The sequence below is a fragment of the Pocillopora verrucosa genome, chromosome 3, assembly GCF_036669915.1.
Source record: "Pocillopora verrucosa isolate sample1 chromosome 3, ASM3666991v2, whole genome shotgun sequence".
Lineage (NCBI taxonomy): Eukaryota > Metazoa > Cnidaria > Anthozoa > Scleractinia > Pocilloporidae > Pocillopora > Pocillopora verrucosa.
The window spans coordinates 14051509-14074128 of NC_089314.1; the positions used below are offsets into that span (position 1 = coordinate 14051509).

Below are 22620 nucleotides of genomic sequence, written 5' to 3' on the forward strand. Positions count from 1 at the left end.
TGCTTAATGTATGGCTTTGTATCAGTATCATTCCAGGCAGCCCAGTCTGCTAGAGTAAGGTGTTCAAGACTAGCTGGCCGCTTTGTGTATCTTTTGATCAAATGACCAGTATAAATATCTCCAGAGTCATCATCCGTATCTTTAATATCACTAAGTGGCTTCAAAAGCTTTACTCTCTCACTGGGAGGTGAGGTGTTTATAAATACAACCTGTCGAGGTGCTTTACGCATTGGAAGCTGTAAAACAATGTATACAGCTTCTTGTGGACTTATTTCAACATTATTTAAAAACTTGCTTCCGATATCTCTCACTTGCTGTTTAATGTTGGAATTACCCTTTTTTGCTTCAGTAAAAGCCTGTCGTAACAGTTCACTCATACCTTTCTGAGCCTTTGAAATATAATTTGCTGTATACAGCACATGCATACACATCTAGTACAAACTTAATATCCATATTAGCTCTCCATGCACTAAGACAAGCAGGATTGTAATTATTTATCCTTAATTCGTTAAGGCTTCTTTTGAGAAATACAGTTGGTTTATTAATTGATGATCCGATGGCTAATATATAATCACTTTCAGTAATACTTAAGACCACAAGTAAGGTGTCAAAAGTGGTATTCATACCTTCTTTAAGGTCATTCAAATATTGTTTAATGCTTTTCCATGATTCCTTGTGTGATTTTATTTCACTCATTGGTATTTCATCCTCAGAAAATGGATATAGAATAATTGTTTCCCTCATAGAAGGCTGAGGATAATTGAACCTACATTCATTTTGAGATTTCTTACGGCATGTATGAGAATGTTTATGAATTTGTCTATTAACTAGTTCCAGTAATTCAGCATTATCTGCTGGCTTCTTACAAGTTATTATTTTATCAATAAATTAGGTCACTATGCTATCACTATCTTCACCAAATGCAGGTGCACTTTCTATCCATATCATCATGAGAATGTGAGGTGAACCTCTTTGCTGATATTCAACTCTATAAAACCAGTCAGAGATTTTTCCTAATGGTTCAGCATTGCTTAGCAGAAAATGTCTTAAGAAATTATTCACCTGATAGTCAAAATGTCTAGCACATGTGACTGGATCACTTTGGATCAATCTACACTTTTCCTCCCAGTTTAAATTTCCCAGTTCATCATTGCTATACTGCTTGTGATCAACCAGTTGACCAAGAATTCTAAGAAGGTGAATCCATTGTGTTTCTGCTGATGAGAAACTACAAAACAAAGTAGCTGTGCCCAGTTGTCTCATCATAGCAAATAGATCTCTCTTAGCTTTTTCAAAATATGGAGGGCTTCCACGTAAAGCTCTCAGGAATTTATATCCCCCGTCATGATGTACTGGTTTTTCTAATCCTCCATCTTTTTTAAATCGCCAGCTTTTAGAGACTTATTATTTCTGTGGCATTTTCTTAAAGCAACTTGTGATTTTCCTAAAAGAATTTTCATCTGCAACTTTTTTGCTTTATAAAAAATGTTTTCGACATTTTTTGCTGCTCTACGGTCTGACCTCAGTTCTGATTTACAGATGCCACTGTAAAGAACTTTCACTAACCGATCTTTCTGACCAGGTCTTTTCTGTCCAAGAAATATTCCTGGATATGCCAATTCTTCAGAATATTCATCCCTGAATACAGTCAATGGCATACTACCCTTTGCTGGTGCGAGATTAAGAATGCACTGCCACTCATTATGATCTGCAAAATCTGGTGGTGTTAGCAAAGTATCAGTCACACCAGCACAAATGTCTGCTTAGTTTTGTCCTTTAAGACACGAGAGAGCAAGATAGTGAGTCTGAGTCCAGTAAGCTTCTTTGAACACAAACTTTAATTACTTGAGAGGCAGGTTACCTTTAGAGCTAACGAAACAACAACAACGCGATAGCGACTCTCTTATTATAAAAAAAATGTTTTTTTTCGTGTAACCCGAGAACTGACACGTGAGTAGTCCGAAGTGATTACATAACCAGTCCAGAAAGTTACATAACAGTTGAGAGTTACATAAGAAAGAAAAAGCAAACGTTGATGTCCGGAAGGTTTTTTGCATATCATAACATCTTTCCCTTTTTTCTATTTTTCTTTTTTTTTTTTTTTTTTTTTTTTTACTATAACTCAATGTCAAACTTTTTAGGTGGCTTGATCAATCGTCCATGTCGTGTCCGTATTTCAGTTGTAGTAGCTTCGTGAGGTGGTCTTGCACTCAGCTCTGTTTGAGGTGTTGGGGGTAGTTGAGATCTTGGAGGGGACATGGATGTTCCTACTTGAGAACTTGCTGGAGGGGGTTGGTCCTGTTCCTGCAGATTGTCTGGAACGGTCAGGTCATCTTCGTCCATTTTGAAGGGGGTTTCTTGAAGTGGTTCCATGGTAGAACGCAACTGCTTGCGATTACGCCTGTAGAATCTACCATTGACTTCAACCTTGTAACTGCGAGATGCCACTTTAGAAGAAACAACTGCTTTTGACCACTTTGTTTCTCCAGGCATCTTCATGCGCACTATGTCACCTGATTTGAGTTCTGAGAGTTGTTTAGCATGTTGGTCGAAATGTTTCGCTTGCTTGACACGATCCCTTTTGAGAAGATCACTAACTGTTTGGTCAGTCTTGAGTAAAGACTCTGAGAAGGGTAGAAGTGTCTTAGTTCGGCGACCAAAAAGTCGTTGGCATGGAGACATACCTGTCGCAGCAGTGGGGGTGTTGTGGTGATCCAATAAACCAAGATATGGATCGGATTGAGACAGAAGAGCTTTCTTCATTAGAGTCTTGCAGGTTTTGACTGCGCTTTCGGCCATCCCATTAGCTTGTGGATAGTGTGGTGAGGTGGTGATATGAGTGAACTTCCACGTTACTGCAAATCTTCGGAACTCTGAGAATGAGTACTGAGGACCGTTGTCAGAAACTACGTAATCGGGTACCCCATGTCGCGAAAAATGCATCTTCAGCTTGTGAACGACTGTCTGGGACGTAGTATCGGCAAGATGATCCAGCTCGATAAAGTTGCTGTAGTAATCAACTAATACGAGGTAGTTTCGGTTCTCGAAGGTAAACAAATCTGTTCCAACTCGTTGCCATGGCCTGTCAGGAACTGGGTGAGGCTGAAGAGGTTCACTGGCTTGTTCAGGTCTCACACTTTGGCATATAGAGCATTTATCAATACGATTCTTGAGTTGTGCAGACATTCCTGGCCAGAAGAAAACCTCTCTGGCCCTTCGAAGGCATGCTTGGAGTCCCTGATGGGACTTGTGTGTTTCCTCTATCATGTCACGGCGAAGGCTCTCTGGGACAACGATCTTTGTTCCTTTGAAAACTAGGCCATTTTGGAGCGTCATTTCATCTCGGTATTTGAAGAAAAGCTGTGCGCTTGTAGGTACCATGGAAGTTTTTGTAGGCCAGCCAGCGCGTATAACTTGTGACAACGCTAGTAAAGATTCATCCTTGGCCGTTTCCACTTGAAACTTGGCAAGTGTCGACTCTGATATCGATAAGTCTTCAACAAAGTTGACAGTTTCTAGATCTTTATAGCAGGATGAGGTGCTAGCATTTGGTACCTTTGACTGCTTAGGTAGAACGCGAGAAAGTGCGTCAGCGATGTACATCTCTTTGCCTGGCTTGTAAGTGAGATTCAGGTCAAATCTTTGAAGACGTAGCATCATACGCTGTAATCTCTTAGAAGCTGTATTGATTGGCTTCTTCTGTATAGCAATCAGTGGCTTGTGATCTGTTTCGACTGTGACGTGCTTGCCATAAATGTAATGCTCGAAGTGCTCACAAGAGAATACAACAGCTAAGAGCTCCTTCTCAATCTGTGCGTAATTTTGCTCTGTTGACGTCAGTGCCCTGTTGGCGTAGTGAACTGGCTGTCCTTCCTGAAGTAGAGTTGCGCCAATGCCATACTGTGAGGCATCGCACTGTATAGTGACATTCTTACTCACGTCAAAGTACTGTAGGACTGGGGCTTTAGTGATGAGCTCTTTTATCTCCTTGAAGGCTTTATCTTGGGGGTGTTGCCAATGCCATTCTATTTCCTTCTTTTCCAACTGTCTTAAGGGCTGTGATGCTGTAGACAGATGTTGGCAGAATTTCGCCAGATACTGCACCATTCCCAGAAACGTTCTGAGTTCAGCGAGATTGGTAGGCACTGGATAGTCCACTATAGCTTGTACCTTTGACGGGTCAGGTTTTAGACCTTCCGCTGTAAGGAGGTGTCCTATGAAAGGAACTTGTGACTGTCGAAGTTTCAACTTCTCGCTGTTGAGAGTGAGGTTTCTTTCTCTTGCGCGACTGAGGAAAGCCTTGAGATTCTGATCATGGTTGGCAATTGCAGCTTCATTAGAGTCTCCAAAACCGCAAACTAGGAAATCATCGGCGATGACTTCAACACCTGCGAGTCCTTCTACTAGCTCGTGCATTCATTGTTGCCATACTTCTGGGGCTGAGTTTATTCCGAATGGCATTCTGAGCCATCGATAGCGACCAAAAGGTGTGTTCATGGTTGTCAAGTAACTACTCTTTTCATCAAGTTGTACCTGCCAGAATCCACATTTGGCATCTAACACGCTAAAGACTTTAGCACCACTAAGGCGAGTTGCTACTTCCTCAATAGTTGGAAGTGGATAATGCGAGCGTTTCACTGCGCGGTTGAGATCTCGAGGATCCAGACATACTCGTATTTTCCCGTTAGATTTCTTCACTATGACAAGGCTAGAGACCCATGATGTCGGTTCAACTACCTTGGCGAGGATACCACTCTTCACCATGTTATCCAGCTCTAACTTGAGGGTATCTCGAAGTGGGACTGGCACTTTACGAGGGGGATGTACCACCGGGCGGAAACCTTCGTCCACTTGAATGGAGTAGGTTCCTTCAAGGCAGCCAATTCCAGTGAAGATATCGGTAAATTCATATAGGATAGGATCACTTCTAACATTTGACGAGACGTCAATTCTTTCGTCGTGAATCGCATTTACGTCAGCATCCAAGATTTTGACTAGGTTCATCTTTTCACACGTCGTTCGACAGAGGAGGGGTGTCAAATCTTGCTTCACAATGTGATAAAGAACTCCATATTTTCTTCCTTTCCGTTCAGTAAGTAGGCGGATTTGACCAAGTGGCCAGACTACAGTCTTGTTGTGCATGATGAGCCTTGTAAACGACTGTTCAAGGTTTGTACACTGTTTGTCTCCTGTAGCCCGGATGTAGGCACTTTTGGGGAGAATGTTACATGAAGCAACTGTATCAATCTGAAGTTGTACTTGGGCATTATTGTTAAGGCACGCCGTTACATAAGCTGATGTGGGGGAGGGTTTGTGGCTGTAGATTTCACAATCTTGTACGTGATTGACAGAGCGAGAGTGGCATTTTTTTGCAAAGTGTCCGTCTCTGCCACATTTGGTGCATTTCTTGCCAACTGCTGGACAAGCTGACTTTTTCATCTCGTGAACAGTACCACAAAACTTGCATTCTCGTGTGTATACATTGTCGGGGTTACCAGAACTTTTTTCTCTTGACTTCCACGGAGGAGTCCGCTTCTTACCTGAAGTGTGTTTATGCGGTGTTGTATCCTCAGTCTGGGTCTTAGGCGGTTTCGTTTTCTTGGCTTTTACCCTATTCACATTAGCTTCTTCAGTTGTCATGTCTAAAGCGCGTATATCAGTTAGCTCTTGTGTTCGCAGGATATCCAACGCGTTATCCAAAGTGAGATCTTTCTTCTCTAAAAGTTTCTTGCGTGACCGATCATTCTTGACTCCAAGGATGAGGCGGTCTCTTATCAAGCTGTCTCTTAGGGTTAGGAACCCACAGTATTCAGAAAGGCGCATCAGTGCTGTGCAATATTGATCGACACTTTCTCCTGGTTCTTGCTCTCTCTTGTTGAAGAGGTACCGTTCATATGTCTGATTTCGCTGCGGCAAACAACGAGATTCAAATTTAGCCAGGACGTCATCAATATTGTCAGCGCTTTCGTCTTCAGCGAAGGTAAAGGTGTCAAACAATTGGACTCCTTCTCTTCCAACGATGTTGAGAAAATGAGCAACACGGACTGGGCCGTCCTTTTGACTTATCCCAGCCGCCCGTTCATAGATTTGCCATGCTCTCTTAAAGTGTAACCAGTTATCGCCTCTACGTGACCTGTCTTCGAGATTAAGAGGATCTGGAGGTTTGGCTAGCGGTACTGTGGTGGTATAGATCGGTGCAGCAGCCGATGAACCAGAAGGTTGCTGACTAGCAGAGATCGAGGTCATGACCAATATAAAATAAACTTCCACCAACAACAACAAAGCTCGTGAAACGTGACTCACCTCCTGACACCAAGTTTTGTCCTTTAAGACGCGAGAGAGCAAGATAGTGAGTCTGAGTCCAGTAAGCTTCTTTGAACACAAACTTTAATTACTTGAGAGGCAGGTTACCTTTAGAGCTAACGAAACAACAACAACGCGATAGCGACTCTCTTATTATAAAAAAAATGTTTTTTTTCGTGTAACCCGAGAACTGACACGTGAGTAGTCCGAAGTGATTACATAACCAGTCCAGAAAGTTACATAACAGTTGAGAGTTACATAAGAAAGAAAAAGCAAACGTTGATGTCCGGAAGGTTTTTTGCATATCATAACATGCTTCATCCTCACTCCATTCATCTTCACCATTTTGTGATGTTTCTTCATTGATTTGCTTATTTTCAGTTAAGATTACATCCTCATCATCAGTAGTTTCAATGTCTCCAGTTAATGCTTCGTTATAGTTATGTAACCAATTTTCATTCAGTGCAATACCTTCCTCTTTATACAGATCACTGTTGTGCAAAAGCCAAATTGCAGCTTTGATAACTTTATTTGGTCTAAACAGTTAATGATAATGCACTACTTTTGTATTGTAGCCTACGTTTCAAATTAATTTTAATTGTTGCAGTTTCATATGGTAAGCGTGGTAACATACTAACAGTGTTGTTCACATCTGCTGGAACATTACCAATATTACCGTGTATCTTAAGTTGCCTTCCTCGTGGTGCCTGCGTGAGTTTTTGAAAAGCAATTCTGGGTGCAAGTAATCTACACTCTAGTTCATTTAGATCAAAGAATGCTGGTTTATGTGGAAATTGCATTCCGTTAACTATAGCACGGTGGAACTTTGTTTTTACTCAAATACTTGAAACATGTTTGACAAACCCATTCAGTATTGTTGACACTTGTCTTACCTGTAAGGTATTTATGAATATCAGGATTCTTTTGTCTTAGATTACTAGTCTGAAGTACACTATGTTTGTAGAACATTTGGTCACAGCAAGTACAAATATACAATGGCCCTTGAGAGACAATGTCATGAAACTTTGAAATAAAAGTCTCAATACTTTATTTAATACTTTTTTCCTTGCGCTATAACTCTTCATGTATTGATTATTTTTTTTCTCTATCCTCCTTAGAAATGCCTTTATCTACTATTCTTTTCTTTTTATATTCTTTCATGTAGTCACTGTCTTTTCCTTTACGGTTATAATTTATGTCAGTCACAAGATGCAAGATTTACGTGAGACTTCTCAGTTCCAGTTTCAGTTGAATTTACTCCAAATTCAGCAGGTAAAGTTGACACAATGCAGTTAACCTATGTGACCTACATATAGGTCTAATATTTCTAATATTTCCAACCTCAGTATTCATAGATTCAACCAGGGTCAAATCTGAAAAATTTGCACTACATTCGACGATATGAATTCTTAAGTTCAGTGAATCCACGACAGCTTGTACAACAATGTTAACAACCTATGTTCCTTGCATAGAAATACGAGATAAATAACTTAACCATGATCCATCCAAGTTGCTTTCTATTAAATATATATACAGGATTATTTCTCAAATACTGGACAGCCAATGCTCTAATTTCTAAGTGATGGTTAGTGTGGAGAACTTTTGTGACTGTAGCGTGACAAGTCGTCACGCTAATAAACTTGTGATTATTGTTTTGTTTTTAGCTATTGTTGATTTCAATTGAGTTTCAATCATGTGATATCTCGTTTCCGGTAAGAAACGCGTGATCTTTAGAATCTTTTTGTGAACTTTGGAGTGAATTCGGAACAATAAATAAACAGAAAACTTGTGGATTCTGGGAATCAGAAAATTCCCCACATTAGAGTCGCCATATAACTGATGTGATACTGACTTAAAAAATAGGTGCTCGATGAGCACATGAATCTACGGCATTTGCAGTTCATTTTCATTGTGAGCAGCAATGATATCAGGTGGGTAAAGAGGCTGTCAGGTGAACGAAGCAAGTATGGAGCGAGCTTTTTCGGTAGAAAGTGATGCGTACACTATGCACTGGAGCCTTGGTTTAACGAAGTGACAAGGAACATTCGTTCTACTAGTTCGGGGCTGAAGAATATCGATCGTTATAGGGAGGACATCGTCACATAGAGGTTCGTTAAACCGAGGTTCCACAGAAGGTATCGACAGTTTTGAGCTTGCCTTTTTTCGGGAGCATCAACTGATAGTTAAAAAGAAAAAGCAGTTATGCTTTGAAACATTTCAACTTTATTTGAACAAAAATATAACAACAAATATAATATTTCTTTTCTCTTGTCATGATTTGGTTGACGCTGATTTGAATTATTTGAGGGAAGGGAGAGGTTCCTAGGAAAAAGACATGACACTGAATTAATATTAACCATGATGAATGTATTTTCTGCAAGGTTACTTTTCTAATGTGACATAATCGATGTTAGGTACGTAATTGTGGACTTCTCTCATTAATTTGAACGTATTGAGCATTAATTTATCAGTGAATTCCAAAAGCACCCCTTCCCCGCCCGGGCGAACATCTGGGCATTTGACTTTTTTTGAAAATTTTGATCAAAAGCCCCCATGTTTACAGTTTAGACGGTCGAATTCCCCACTGTCAAGGCCTCGAAAAGGGCAAATCAAGTACAAATTTATAGCAAATCACTCGTTGCATAGAGCATTTTGGCACGCTCCCCATTCAAAATAAATATTTTAATCTAAAATCGCTTACCTTTGCAAACCAGATCCGAAAAATTGAGCGCCAAAACTCTTTTCTGCTCTCTTTTGGCGACACTCCAAACTTTGAATAAAGGTATATCAATTGTATATTTAGTAAACAACGGAAAACCTACGCGGAATCTTGAAGTGAAAGGAGCGAAGTGGCTCCTGTTGTTAATGAATGAATATTTGCGCGCGAAACCCTTTAGCTGGCGACCGCCGACCAGTGTTTAGTCGATAGTCAAATGCCCCATCGTGCGGGACGTATTTCGGGTAAATACCCGGGGTATGCCGGGGGGGTGGGCGCTTTTGGAATTAACTGATACATAATGTTAATAAAAATGATGTCGAAAAAAATAGACTTTAAGTCTCAACAATAACGATGATACAATAGTACTAATATCTTTTTTTTTTCTTTTTGTGAAAAGTTTGACATTTAGCAACACAACTTTTTGGAAATTAATCTGAATAGTAAATAAAGATGGAAGATTATTGTTTTGGTACAGTGTACACTAAGCATTAATTGAAATGCTTTTTGCTATCTTCTTTTTGTCATGAGCAATCTTGACAGTGGGTAACATTTCAGTCATTTGACTTTCTGTTAATGGGGGTGGTAGTTTTAGGTCTTTAAGCAAAGCTTGAAATGTATTGTCGAAAAAAGTCACCAGAATGTTTTCATACCCAATGTCAAAAAGAACATGGGCGACCCATTTTTGTTTGCAAGCTTTTGTCTTTTGATGCAAAGAACGGTTAGTACATTTGACTATGTTGAATCTGGTGTGACTGCCACCTTTTTAAAGCATTTAACGCAGGAGTAATAACAACTTAATTTTTCCACGGCTAATATTTCTCCTTTAGTGGGTGTGTTACATTCGTAGATATTTACAGGAATAGCCAAAGGTATTTCAAAAGGTTCTGTTGGAGTTATGGTTGTCTTGTCACCTTGAGCTGTATTCAAGTAAATTTCATTAGAAGAGGAATTCTTTTTCAATCTCTCATTATTGAAAATGAACGTTTTTTCCTCTTCGATTTGATTTTGAAATTCTTCCCACAGTACTATTTTAATAAAACCAGTGTGATTTATTATTAGTGCCTCTACTAATGACAGCTTTCCAGCTTTGACTTCTTGAGTTGAGCTTTTTGCCACTACCTTTGCTTTTATGGTAACCAACTGTCTAACAGAAATAGACTTAAGAGAGGAGATTGTGAAATTGGTAGGTAGCTCTTTCTTATTAAAGTCAACCTCTGAACATTCTTCAATTTTTAAGGTCATCATTGATTACTAAGTCTTCTGAATTTTACTTAGTCTCAAGACAACACTTCTTGAGTTTCACGGGTGTATCAGTTTTGGAAAAGCTGTTGAGTACTTTTCTTTTCTGAGGCGAGAAGCATACAGCTCTTACAGTTTTGTACTTCGTTTGAACTTGAAAGTCAAAATAGGTACTATTGTTCCTTAAGGGAGAAACATTATGTATGTACCCCCCTTGCTATTCCATGTTCAAGTTGCTGGTTTACGAATTCTTCACTACTGTCATCAATAGGGGTACTTAGATGATCTTCATCTTTGACCTTAAAAACAGAAATGAAAAAGGCAAAGGGTGAGCTCACAAGAAGTTGCAGAGAAGGCTGATATACATATAATGTATTACTCAAGTAAAAGGGGTCATATTTACAGCTGTAGAATGAGTGAGTCTTGTTAAAACCTCACTTGTGTGTTTTGCAAAAAAAATATTTTGATAGGAATGAAAGGAGTGTCTGCAATTTCATTCAGGTATTGAATGATTATCATTTTACTTACTGTATGTTGGGTGCTGTTTGGTAAATCTTCATTCAGGACTTCCTCACTATTCTGGTCAACAGAGTTGCTTAAAAGTGCCTCATCTGTTTGGTGAGAAGAGAAAAGTTACAAGAAGCATAGAAAAGATGAATGAAAATGTCATTACACTTTTTCACTTACTGTGAAAACGTCATATAATGAGTTGCTGTCATCATCAGGAATGTCTCCAGAATCTTCATCTGTATCCTAAAAAAAGTTTGAAAAGAGAATTGTGAAGTTAAAATAAATAGAGAGAAAGTATCTATGCTTTGAGAGCCACTTTACTTACTATGTGAATGTTGTTGAGAAAATTTTCATCCTCCATGACATTGATATATTAACAGCCTGAAAAGGAAACAAATGAAAGAAATGATTTTAATACAGGAGATACATGAATGAGAAAGACGCGAAAAATCATCATTCATGCCTGAAACTCAGAGAAGAGGAGAACATATGTCAAGACAGTCCAGAGTAGAAGTGTCGTTTCTTGTTAAAATATTATTGGGAGTAAAAATTAGTTGGAACAAATAGACAGATGGGTGAAAGTTAAATGTACAGTTGACAGATCTTATGCAGATTATTGTATTCTGGTCTGCTTTGATATACAGTATATATATTTTAGAATGAAAGGTATCAATGACTCATCTGAGGCCTGTGTTTTAGTTCTACGTAGCATTTATGTGCATGTATGACTAGTATGTAGCTAAGCACAGCTTTTGAGGCCCTCCTATCTGTTTATTTTAATGCAATTTACTTACTAAGTTGTTAAATTGAATGGGTGAATTAGAACACAGACTGATTTGTGGTCACTGAAATATGTTTCAAGGATTTGAATTTTTATATCTGATAAGGGTATATTAGTATAAATATGGTCTAGACATGTTCTGTTATCAGTGGTGTAGCACGATACCAACTCTTCATATCCATGATCTCTTGTAAATAAGTTGTACAAACACATTTTATCTCTGTTGTTTAACAAATTAACATTAAAATCACCCATAAATACATTGAATTGTGAAGACTGTGACATCAGTAGTTCAGACAATGCATGACACATTTGGGTTACTGGGACTCTTGGTGAGCGATAAATTCCAAAAATGTGTATGTGTGGGACTGTAATCAGCCTCACAACTGTTATTTCAATTCCATTAGAATTGCAAGAGTAGGGATAACCAGAATAATACTCTATGTGACTATAAACTGCCATTCCTCCATATGGTCTTATATTAATAGCTGTCATGGTAGCATCATTTCTGAACAAAAAGTAATTTTGAATAGCATATATACTATCATGGTCAGAAAGACTGAATCTTGTCTCTGAAAATATATTAATATCAGCGCAGGCGCAGGCGCCGAGTATGGCGGCCACGAGGATATTTGCTCCTCTTCTATTAGCTATTTTAATCAATTTTAAGCTTCAATTTTATTACAATATATACTTGGATGAAGACTTTGACTCTCTCAAGCCTATTTGGAGAGGAAAAAGTTCGGTTGGTTGCGACGTCTTTGGAATTTCCTTCTCAGCTCGTAAGTGCTACTCAACAAGGGCGCACCGCCATGATAGACTTCGAAGGCCTATCATGAAATGGGTTAAACATGGTTATATACTGCTTGCGGCGACGGATTGCTCCCTGTTAACGATAGACATTACAGTTTTTATGGATGTGGAGACGAATCCTGGTCCTATTTCTTCAGAGAAGAGCTATGATCTACGAAAGCAAACCTGGTCTGACGAAAGTAAGATTCCATGTTATGGAAGAAACTATTTACTCGGTTTGAGAAAGAAATCTGGTAAACCTTCGAGCCCTGTCTTAGAGACGCTTAAGAAACTACAGCTGCTCAGGTTTCGTGGTAATCGGGGAGGTTTGAGAAAAAATGTTCAGCATGTGAAGGAGAGAACTATTCAGAATATTTCTGTCGTCATTGGACGAAGGGCGGAAAGTGGGTTTGCTATTCCCCGGCTGCGGGTTGAAAAACGACGAAACCCTAGCAATCTCGTCAGTGTACCAAAACAAGTGGTGTCCCGCGAACACACCTCTGTTAGTTCTGGTCAGCTTGCTGTCCCTAAACTTTTGTTTATTAACATCTGTAGTTTGGGGAAAACAACTAGTCGGGTGCGAGCGGTTGTGGCTTTGGAGGCCGACTTAAGAAATAATGACATCGATGCTTGTGTTGTGTCGGAAACTCATTTAAAAATTGAGGTACCCAATACGGTGGTTAATATCTCGGGTTATAATATCTTCAGAAGGGATAGGAATTGGTCTGGATGCGATCTAAGGAATGGGGGAGGTGTTGCTATCTATACAAGGAGTAATCTTTCAGTTATTGATGTTTATCGTTCTAATTTATACGAGTTTATTTGCCTGACTGTGTTGCTGCCAAGTGGGAATTACATTCTTTTATCTGGTCTTTATCACCCCCCGAAAACATCATACCAGCAATGGGATTTAATGGATTATCTTCTTAATTTCTTTGACACAATGCTGGATAATCACCCAAACGCTACTATTGTTTGCGGTGGCGATCTTAATCACCTTGATCTCACGAGACTTAAACGCATTACTGGTTGGACCGCTTTAGTGGATTTTCCAACACGAGGGGATTCATTTTTGGATAATTGTCTTACAAATAGGCCAGAGCTCTTCGGAAAAGCTTTATCTATAAAGATGCTGATTAAGACGGATCACATTGGATTTATAGTTCCAGCGGGCAAGAAACTCAAGCCTATTCGTAAGAAAGTGCAATTTAGGGATTGTCGTGAGCATAGGAAGCAAGCTCTTTACCTTGCCCTCGCATCAGAATGCTGGGATGATGTTTTGGAGGCCGATAGTATCGAAACAGCTGTGAACATCTTAGAATTGAAGATCCTGTCAAATATTAACTGGTGCATGCCTTTACGAACGGTTTCCCTTTCGTCCCGTGATCCAAGTTGGATGACACCGCTAGTTAAATACATGCTACGTAGCAAGTCTCGCATCTCTGTTTTACGCACTAATAAGCATAGAGAGCTTAGTAGAAATGTGTTGAAGGTTATTGGCGAAAACAGAAGGATGCTTCTGGAGGGCAAAATGGGGAGCAGAGAATGGTGGAAAAACGTAGACTTGATATCTCAACGCCGGCGGTCCACAAACGTTTCGCTGGATAGAGAGACCGCTCAAGATTTGAACGAGTATTTCGGTGACCTGTGTACGGATGGCGATTACGTTGAGCCCGCGTTACTTGAAATTGGTCCTGAGGTGAAAGTCCCGGAAATTAGTGAACGATATGTATGGAACTCACTGAGTACTCTAAAGAAGACTGCAACTGGTCCTGACCAAATTCCGTATTGGGTGTGGAAAGACCATGCGGAGATCTTCACTCCAATCATTACTAAGCTATGGAATTTGTCTCTCGCTACGCACCAATGGCCTAGATCGTGGAAAAGGGCAAGTATAAACCCACTGCCAAAAGTTGATGTTCCAGTGGCAAGAGGGGACTTCCGGGGGATCAACGTAACCCCTGTAATAGCAAGAGCCCTGGAAAAGGCAGTCTATAAGATTCACGCCCAAAGGCCGGTAGAAGAACAGCTGTTGAATAGTGAATTCGCGTATAGAGAAGGAGGGAGCTGCACAGATGCTCTGCTACTTATACAGAATAAGATCTGCAAGTTTCTTGATGATCCCAAGTGCAAGGCAGTGCGGATGTTCGCGATGGATTTCAGTAAGGCCTTTGACTCTGTGAGCCATCAACTCCTTGCTGAGAAACTTAAGAGTCTACCACTTAACCCGTATATCATAAACTGGTGGTTAGGTTTTTTGCGAGATAGAAAACAAAGAGTTATTTTCGGGAATCATGTCTGTAATTGGAAAACAGTTAACAAGGGCACAACCCAGGGTAGTGTTTCAGGACCTTATTTGTTCAATATATTTCTTAATGATCTGGAAATTAAATTAGGGAACGAGACACTTGGTTTCAAATACGCTGATGACTGTACGATTATTGCTCCGGTATATTATTATAAAGATCACTCTGTAGACTTAATAAATCAGTTTTTACAGTGGGCAAGCCAAAATAGAATGAATTCAAATTCTACTAAATGTAAAGAGCTTATTATGTATAAAAAAGGTCACACTGCTGAGGCCTACAAAAGTATTTTTGGCATACCTCAGACTAGTACAATAACCATTCTTGGTCTCACGTTTCAGCCGAACTGCAAATTCAGTACTCACCTAAAAGAAAAGTTAGGTAAAGCTAATAAATGTTTATACGTTATCAGATGCCTCCGCAAAGAAGGATGTAGCCAAGCAGAAGTAGATGTTTTATTTAATTCCATTGTCCTACCTAATATTACTTATGCTCTATCTGTGCATGGGGCCTCTGAGTCAGAGCTAACTATAGCCCAGCAGTTTTTAGATCGTTGTTTTAAACGTAGTTACATATCTAAGAAATTAGTGATAGGTGACTTACTTAAAACGCAAGATCACAAAATTTGTCGCAAGGTTTCAACTATCCTGAGCCATCCTCTTAGAGCCTACTTCCCTGAGACCAAGATCACGAGGTATAATTTGAGAAATAAATCCCCTGTCATGCCCGCCATTCGCACAAACCGTTTTAAGAATACATTTTTTAATAGAATTGTTTTTAAGTACAATGTAGCTTTGTAAAAGTGTACTTCCTGTATTAGACTTTTGTATTTGTTTACACGTATATACTTATCTTATTTAGATACACCTAAGCTTATTTACATCCTTTTTTTAATGTAACATAAGATATGTAATTTTATCTTTTGAACAATAAAGACACACACGACACACACATCAGCGGTGGAATAATTTAAGTCTTTACACACATCTTCAATATGTCTATGTAAAGATCTTGTGTTTAAATAACAGATTTTTAACAGTATTTGCTCAGCATTGTAAAGAGGACAAACAGATAATTCTAATTTTGCGTGAGATTTTAAACGTTTCATTTCTTTTTGTACCTCAGGACTGACAGCTATTTTGTCTTCATATAGGTCAGTTATATGCAATCCTTCTATGGTTGTTACTCTACTTAATCCTACATAGTGAATATGATGTATTCACAACTATTTGACTTTCCGTAGAACCCTGTGACCTGTGAATTGTTTTAGCTGCTGCAGGTCGTAATGGAAACTGTTTTCTAACAACCTGTACTGTTCTATTCTTGCCTACTGCAAACTGTGAAGTAACTGGTTTGATAGGTGTCCATTTGGATTCTATACTTTCGACATAAAGATGTCGATTTTCATTTCTGGTTTTCTCTCCAATATCGGCATGATCAAACTGTACCCATATAATACCAGAAGGTTTGTCTGGTTGTTGTAATTGAAGCATTTTAATTATGTTACTAGCACCATTTGTCAAACAATCATCTGTTCTTATATTGAAAGAGAGATCTGTTCTCTCACCTAATGCAAGGTTTAAGACTGTAGGCAATTGATTTGTCATGTTTGGTTTATCAACTGGAATTTGCTTTAGTATTTTGTCCCTGAGTTTCTAAGATTCAGCCCCAATGACACTATCATGAGCCTTGATTGAGTACCTAGGGCCAGACATAACAAATGAACTCTGTTATTAAATTTATTTACTTCGTCATTTCGTTCAAAGACGCGAGGTTATTCTAGTGGATAATTTTTGCTTTTGCTTTCTATTACTCGTTCTTTGGATTTCATGATATCTTGAGCAGAGTGTTTACCTTCTCTTAATCTGCTTAGCATTTCAGCAAACAATTTGCTATCACGTTGCCTCATAATTTCATGCAGTTCAAACATTTTAAATGTTCTTGCCAGAGGTTAGGAGCAAGAATACTGTACTCTAAATTTTGGGTTTCTTTAAATATAAAACTATCCATGACTGGTTTAACTTGAAGTAAATCACCAATGGCTATGATACACACCCCTCCAAAGGGCAATGAACTAACTTTAATATCTTTAAGTCTATTATTTATTTAAATATGAAACATGTTGCTACCAACCATGGATATTTCATCAAGAAATACCAGTTTGATTCCCCCAAGTTTACATCTTAGAGTATTGAGTCTGCTTGAATCAAGAGGTATGTAGTTCTTCTATGAGTGAAATGCAGATATTACAAGAGCACTATGAATTGTGTTGGCTTTGATATGAAAAGCAGCTTTAGCAGTAGGTGCTAGCAATAATACCTTGACTTCAGAAAATCTACACCAGCTCTAGTGTTATAATGCTTTAAAGCTGCTTGATACAAAGCTTTAGTTAAATGTGATTTCCCAACTCCTGCCCCTCCACTGAAGAAACAATAAAATGGCTCATCAGATGTTTTAATTAGATGTACTGTATGGTAGAATAATTCTTTTTGTTCTTTCTTTAACATTTGAACCATTTGCCTATATTCCTCATCTTGTAATTCATTTAGTATGAACGACTGTTGGTTCATATCAACTGAAAGAATTCCAATGTCATCAGATAGATTATAGTTCTCATTGAAGTCAGGCTGTAAGTCTTGAGTACCCTCTGCCTGATCTTGGTATTCAACATTTTGTGTAGCTGGTGCTATCAAGTCATAATGATCATTTTCAAAGTCTTCCATGTCATTGATTTGTTCTTCAATCTGATTTAAGTCATCATCGTAAACAGCATATTGTTTCATCTGTTCAGAGATGGTATGTGCTAAGAGTAAATATTGCTGTTGATAAGATTAGGAATTGCTAATCAAGTCTGTTTCTTCATTTCTCCATGAAGTAAAAAGCATAATGAGCTCACGATAGTGTTTTTCTGGTTCAGTTTCTTTGTTAAACCAGACACTTCTTATTATTCTAGCTGTTGTTCTCTTTTTGGTCTTGCCTGAAGTACATTTTTCATTAGCCTCAATATTGTCATCATTCTCATCATAAATCGCTGTTCCTAACAAAAGGTTATCAGTATCAAATTCATTTGATTACCTGATATATTGCTTTCCACTTGAGTCATACCATGCAGCCCAATCTGCTAATGTTACCTGTTCTAGACTAGCTGAACGTTTGGTGTATCTTTTTATCAAACCAACAGTTAAAAAACTTCCTCACAGTCATGTCTCTAATATTGTTAAGTGGCTTTAAAATTTCTACTCGCTCATCAGGGGGAGAAGTATTTATAAATACAACCTGCCGAGATGCCTTTCGCATGGGAAGTTGTAACACAATATATACTGCTTCTGGTGCGCCAATTTCAACATTGTTTAAAATCTTACTGCCAATATCCCTTACTTGCTGCTTAATACTTGAATTGTGTTTTCTTGCTTCAACACAAGCTTGTCGTAAAAGTTCGCTCATCCCTTTTTGAGGCTTTGAGATATAATTGACCATGAAAACAGCACATGCATATACATCTAGGACAAACTGAATATCCATATTTGCTCTCCATGTACTCAAACAAGCAGAATTATAGTTGTTAATCCTTAACTCAAGAAAACAGTTGGGGCATTGACTGATGATCTTACAGCAAGAATATAACTGTTTTCACTGATATTTAAATTTGATAATAATTCATGAAAAGTGATATCTTGCCCTTCTTTTTCATCATTTAAAAGTTGTTTTAAATTTTTCCATGTATCTTCATGCAACTTTCTCTGACTTTGGGTGATATCTGTATCTAGAGGATAGAGAGTTGTTGTTTCTTTCATTGGAGGTTGCAGGTAATTGAATCTACATTCACTTCTTAATTTCTTACGACAGGTATGAGAATGTCTATGTATTTGTCTGTTAACCAATTTCAACAGATCAACATCATTTGATGGCTTTTGACAAGTAATTATGTTATCAATGAACGATGTTACCTCTTGATCACTATCTTCTCCAAACTTGGGTGCATTTTCTAACCATAATAACATGTGAATGTGAGGCAAACCTCTTTGCTGGTATTCAACTCTATAAAACCAGTCAGAAATTTTTCCTAATGGTTGAGCATCACCTAAAAAAAACTGTCTAAGAAACTGACTTATTTGATAGTCGAAATGTCTAGCACATGTTGCAGGATCAGTTTGGATTAGTGCACACTTTTCATCCCAGTTTAAGTTCTCTAGCTCATTATCAGAGTATTCCTTTTGATCTACAAGTTGACCAAGTATTCTAAGAAGATGTTTCCACTGAGTTTCAGCTGATGAGAAACTTTAAAACAATGAAGCTGGGCCCAACTGTCTTATCATTGCAAAAAGATCTTTTTTAGCTTTCTCAAAATATGGAGATGATCCTCTCAAATGTCTTAAGAATTTAAAACCTTCATCATGGTGCATAAATCTTTCTAATGCTCCCTCTTGCTTCAAATTTCCTGCTTTTAAAGAAATTTTCTTACCACCCTTGCATTTTCTAAGAGAAACATTTGACTTCCCTTAAATAATTTTCATCTGCAGCTTTTTGGTGTTATAGAATATATTTTCAACATTCATGGCAGCTCTTCTATCAGATCTTCTTAGCTCTGATTTACATATGTCACTGTAATGAACTTTCACAATGCGGTCTTTATTGCCTTGTCTTTTCTGTCCAAGAAATATACCTGGATATGCTAATTCTTCACAGTATTTATTTCTAAATACACTCAATGGTCTACTGCCTTCTGCTGGTGCAACATTAAGAACATGTTGACGTTCATCATTTTCTAAAAAATCTGGTGAGGTAAGCAAGGTGTCAGTTACACCAGTCAGGATTTCTGCTTCATCTTCACTCCACTGATCTTCATCACGTAAAGGGCATGTAAACCCCAAAATACATGTTTTTCTTATACTATGTAAAAAGTGGCGTAGAAAACGAATTCGAAATTCGTTTTGTCCAATTCGACTTATTTTAGGAGAAAATCGGCATTTTCAACTGAAATTCCATTTCCGGTAAAAACAATTGCAAGAAGTGGTGACGTAAGCGGTGGAACTAAAATATTGCGCAACACATATTCCCCAGTAGAACTGGTATGGGAGTTCGTGTAAGTAGCGGTAGTTTGGAAGATGTTTTTTCAGAAGATAGCGACTCGAATGCCTTAAGCTTAGTATATGACAGCGACGGGGATAATCCAGAATCTTCAGGAGAGTCTGGGACACGTCCTTAACAATATGAGCCGCGTAGTGTTCACCGAAGCGATCTGCACAAGACAGTACAGAACATGTCGACAGCGATGCGACCTCCTCGGAAACTCAGACTGGTATTTAATTTACTGTGTGATTTATTTGTATTTGACATGAAAATCCAATAAAGCGAGGGTACAATCTAAAAGAATGCAACAGAAATTTTTTAAACTTGAGCTTCTGAGAGTGTTTTGTACAAAGGTGCGAGTGTGGAACTTGTCAACCAATGCCGACAACTCATGAAAGTGTTTCTTGTACGGAAATCGGGCAATTGTGGCAAAAAGTAGAGTAGCAAGGGCCTGAAACCCAGATAAGTTGTAACACTGAGCATCCAGGTTTTCAGTCAATTTGCCTTGATTTCTGGGTGCTGGAGACGGCCAATAACGCGTACAGGCAGCAGCAAGGCACAGATAATCACACTGGAAACGAGTAAGCCAAATTTTTTCTGTTTCATCTGTTTTATTACATTTTGAGATCGATTTGCTTGGGTTGTTTCTGCCATTGATTTAATAATACAGTACTAGAGCTAGTTGTTTTTCGCTTCTTTCCTGGCAGGAAATTTCGCTAAATTGTCTACAGATAGCTTGTTCGTTGGTGTTGGGAATATCTCAGCAAACACTTCAGGGTCGCTGTGCCATCTTGTGCGGTAAACAATATCCGAAACATTTTTCCAGCGGATTTTGGATCGCCTTACACTGGATTAAAACCGCCAAACCTATGAGAGAAACAAAGGTATATGTTAATGCAGATCTTAGTTATTTATTATTTACAGCACTGGAAGTTGTGCCCGTTCTTTATGAGATATTTATTTATTGCTTTCCTTCATCTCCGAAGCATTTCCATCGATAAACAAGTTGTACCATATACATTTCCTTGTGTGGTCTTCATAATTATCCAACCCTGTTTGTGTTTGCTTCGATTTGAAATACTGAAAAGATAGTTTTGCAAGCTGAAATCAGGATCTTTTAAGTTGTACTGAAAATGATGATTATTGTCCTACTGACCTTTGAATGTATTTTCATTGCTGTGAAAATCGTGACACAAATCTTCTGCTGATTCTCTGCAGGGTTTCTCAAAGGAAGCACCAAGTGGGGCTGACATGGATTTTCTTATAGAACATAAGGGTTGATTATGGGATCCTGTATAGAATTCTTTGCATCGAACCACCAAAATTCCAGATCACGTTATTACACACTGACATCAACGAATTTTCTTTCTTTGATACGTGTTTCGAATTCAGGCAAAGGATCAGAAGGGTCAGTGTCTTTTATGGGCTCAGCGCTGGCTCCAGAACGACTGGCTTCCCCATAATCTTTCATTAGATGAGAAAATAGATGTTTTTAGAGAACCAATAAAGCTATCGTTGTTTAATTAACGAAACGTTTTCATGTAAATCGATTTCTAACTTTTGAAGAGCTCAACTTCTTTCTCAGTTTGGTCGGCCACTTCCGAATCCTCGTCGTCTACCGACTGTATGGGTCGTTTTTACACTTCCGAATAATTTGCTTCTAGTAAGGCCTGAATTGTCGGTACAGCACCAGGAAGAAAAATGACTGCTACAAACAACAGAATGTTCGAACGGCTCGACGAAATCGGCTATTTTCACTTGAACAAATTTCACAAATTGTCGCTTCAAATTTGTGTCATTTGGAAATATTTCGGCATTGTATGCCCAGTTTTGCTTGAATCAGCACAAAACTGGACGACACAACGCTTTACCATTACGAAAAAATTTAATATACTGAAGAAAAATGTAAGTAAAAAAAAAACATGATGAGACCGGCAAACAACGGCTGTAGAAAAGACTCCTTCGTGCCTCACGCGATTATAAAACGAGACTTTGGAGGGCCCACCCGTGACGTCACAGGAAAGATGGCGCCATTCAAGATGGCGAATGTTTCGAATTTGGAAGAGCTTTTACAAAGTGAAAATGGACTTTTGAGAAAAAACGAATGGTACCTTTGGTGTACTTGATATATTTACTAAACATCTATGTGGAAAGAAAATGAATGTTTTTTGGGTTTACATGCCCTTTAACTGGGAAGAATCTACATTTTTTATATTGCTGTGGTTGTTTACTGGAATCATTTTCGACCTGTGAGAGTAATTCTTCATTGTATGTGGCAATCCACTGTTCGCTTAATACAACACCTTCCTCTTTACACAAATCACTGTTACTAATAAGCCAAGTGGCAGCTTCAATAACTTTATTTGGTCTTATATTAAGTGATAGCGCACTACTTTTGTACTGTAACCTCCGTTTTAAATTAACTTTAATCGTACCAGTCCCCCTTTGTAGCCATGATAAAATTCTCACTGTGTTAGGTACGTCTGCCGGTACATTGACAACATTACCATGTATTTTGAGTTGCTTTCCTCCAGGAGCCTGCATAAGTTTTTGAAAAGCAATTCTTGGAGCTAACAATCTACATTCTAGTTCATTAAGATAAAAAAAGCTGGTTTATGTGCAAATACCATACCATTAACGACAGCACATGGAGGAATTTTTTTTCAAGTAATTATTGTAATTATTGTTTGCTTATGTCAGGATTACACTGTTTGAGAGCATCAGCACGAACTACATTATGCTTATACCACAATTGATCACAACAAGTACATATATAGAGGGGACCTTGAGACACTATTTGCTGGAATTTTGCAATATGAAATTCTAAACCTTTTTCTTTGTTTTGAACCTTTTTCATCACTCTATAATTTTTCTTGTATTCATTTTGTTCCTCTTTTCTC

The 22620-nt window shown here is 38.4% G+C and overlaps 1 protein-coding gene and 2 pseudogenes across 1 annotated transcript; 2 read left to right on the forward strand and 1 right to left on the reverse strand.

The window, feature by feature from the left end:
• Nucleotides 1-888: 888 nt before the first annotated feature.
• On the reverse strand, nt 889-7103 carry LOC136279576 (uncharacterized; annotated as a pseudogene).
• A 5062-nt stretch (nt 7104-12165) lies between these two features.
• Nucleotides 12166-15855, forward strand: LOC136279577 (uncharacterized). Its single transcript, XM_066163520.1, has 2 exons — nt 12166-15031; nt 15776-15855. The coding sequence occupies exons 1-2, from the start codon at nt 12166-12168 to the stop codon at nt 15853-15855; spliced, it is 2946 nt and encodes a 981-aa protein (XP_066019617.1).
• Nucleotides 15856-19721: 3866 nt separating this feature from the next.
• On the forward strand, nt 19722-20593 carry LOC131773295 (uncharacterized; annotated as a pseudogene).
• The last annotated feature ends 2027 nt before the right edge of the window (nt 20594-22620 follow it).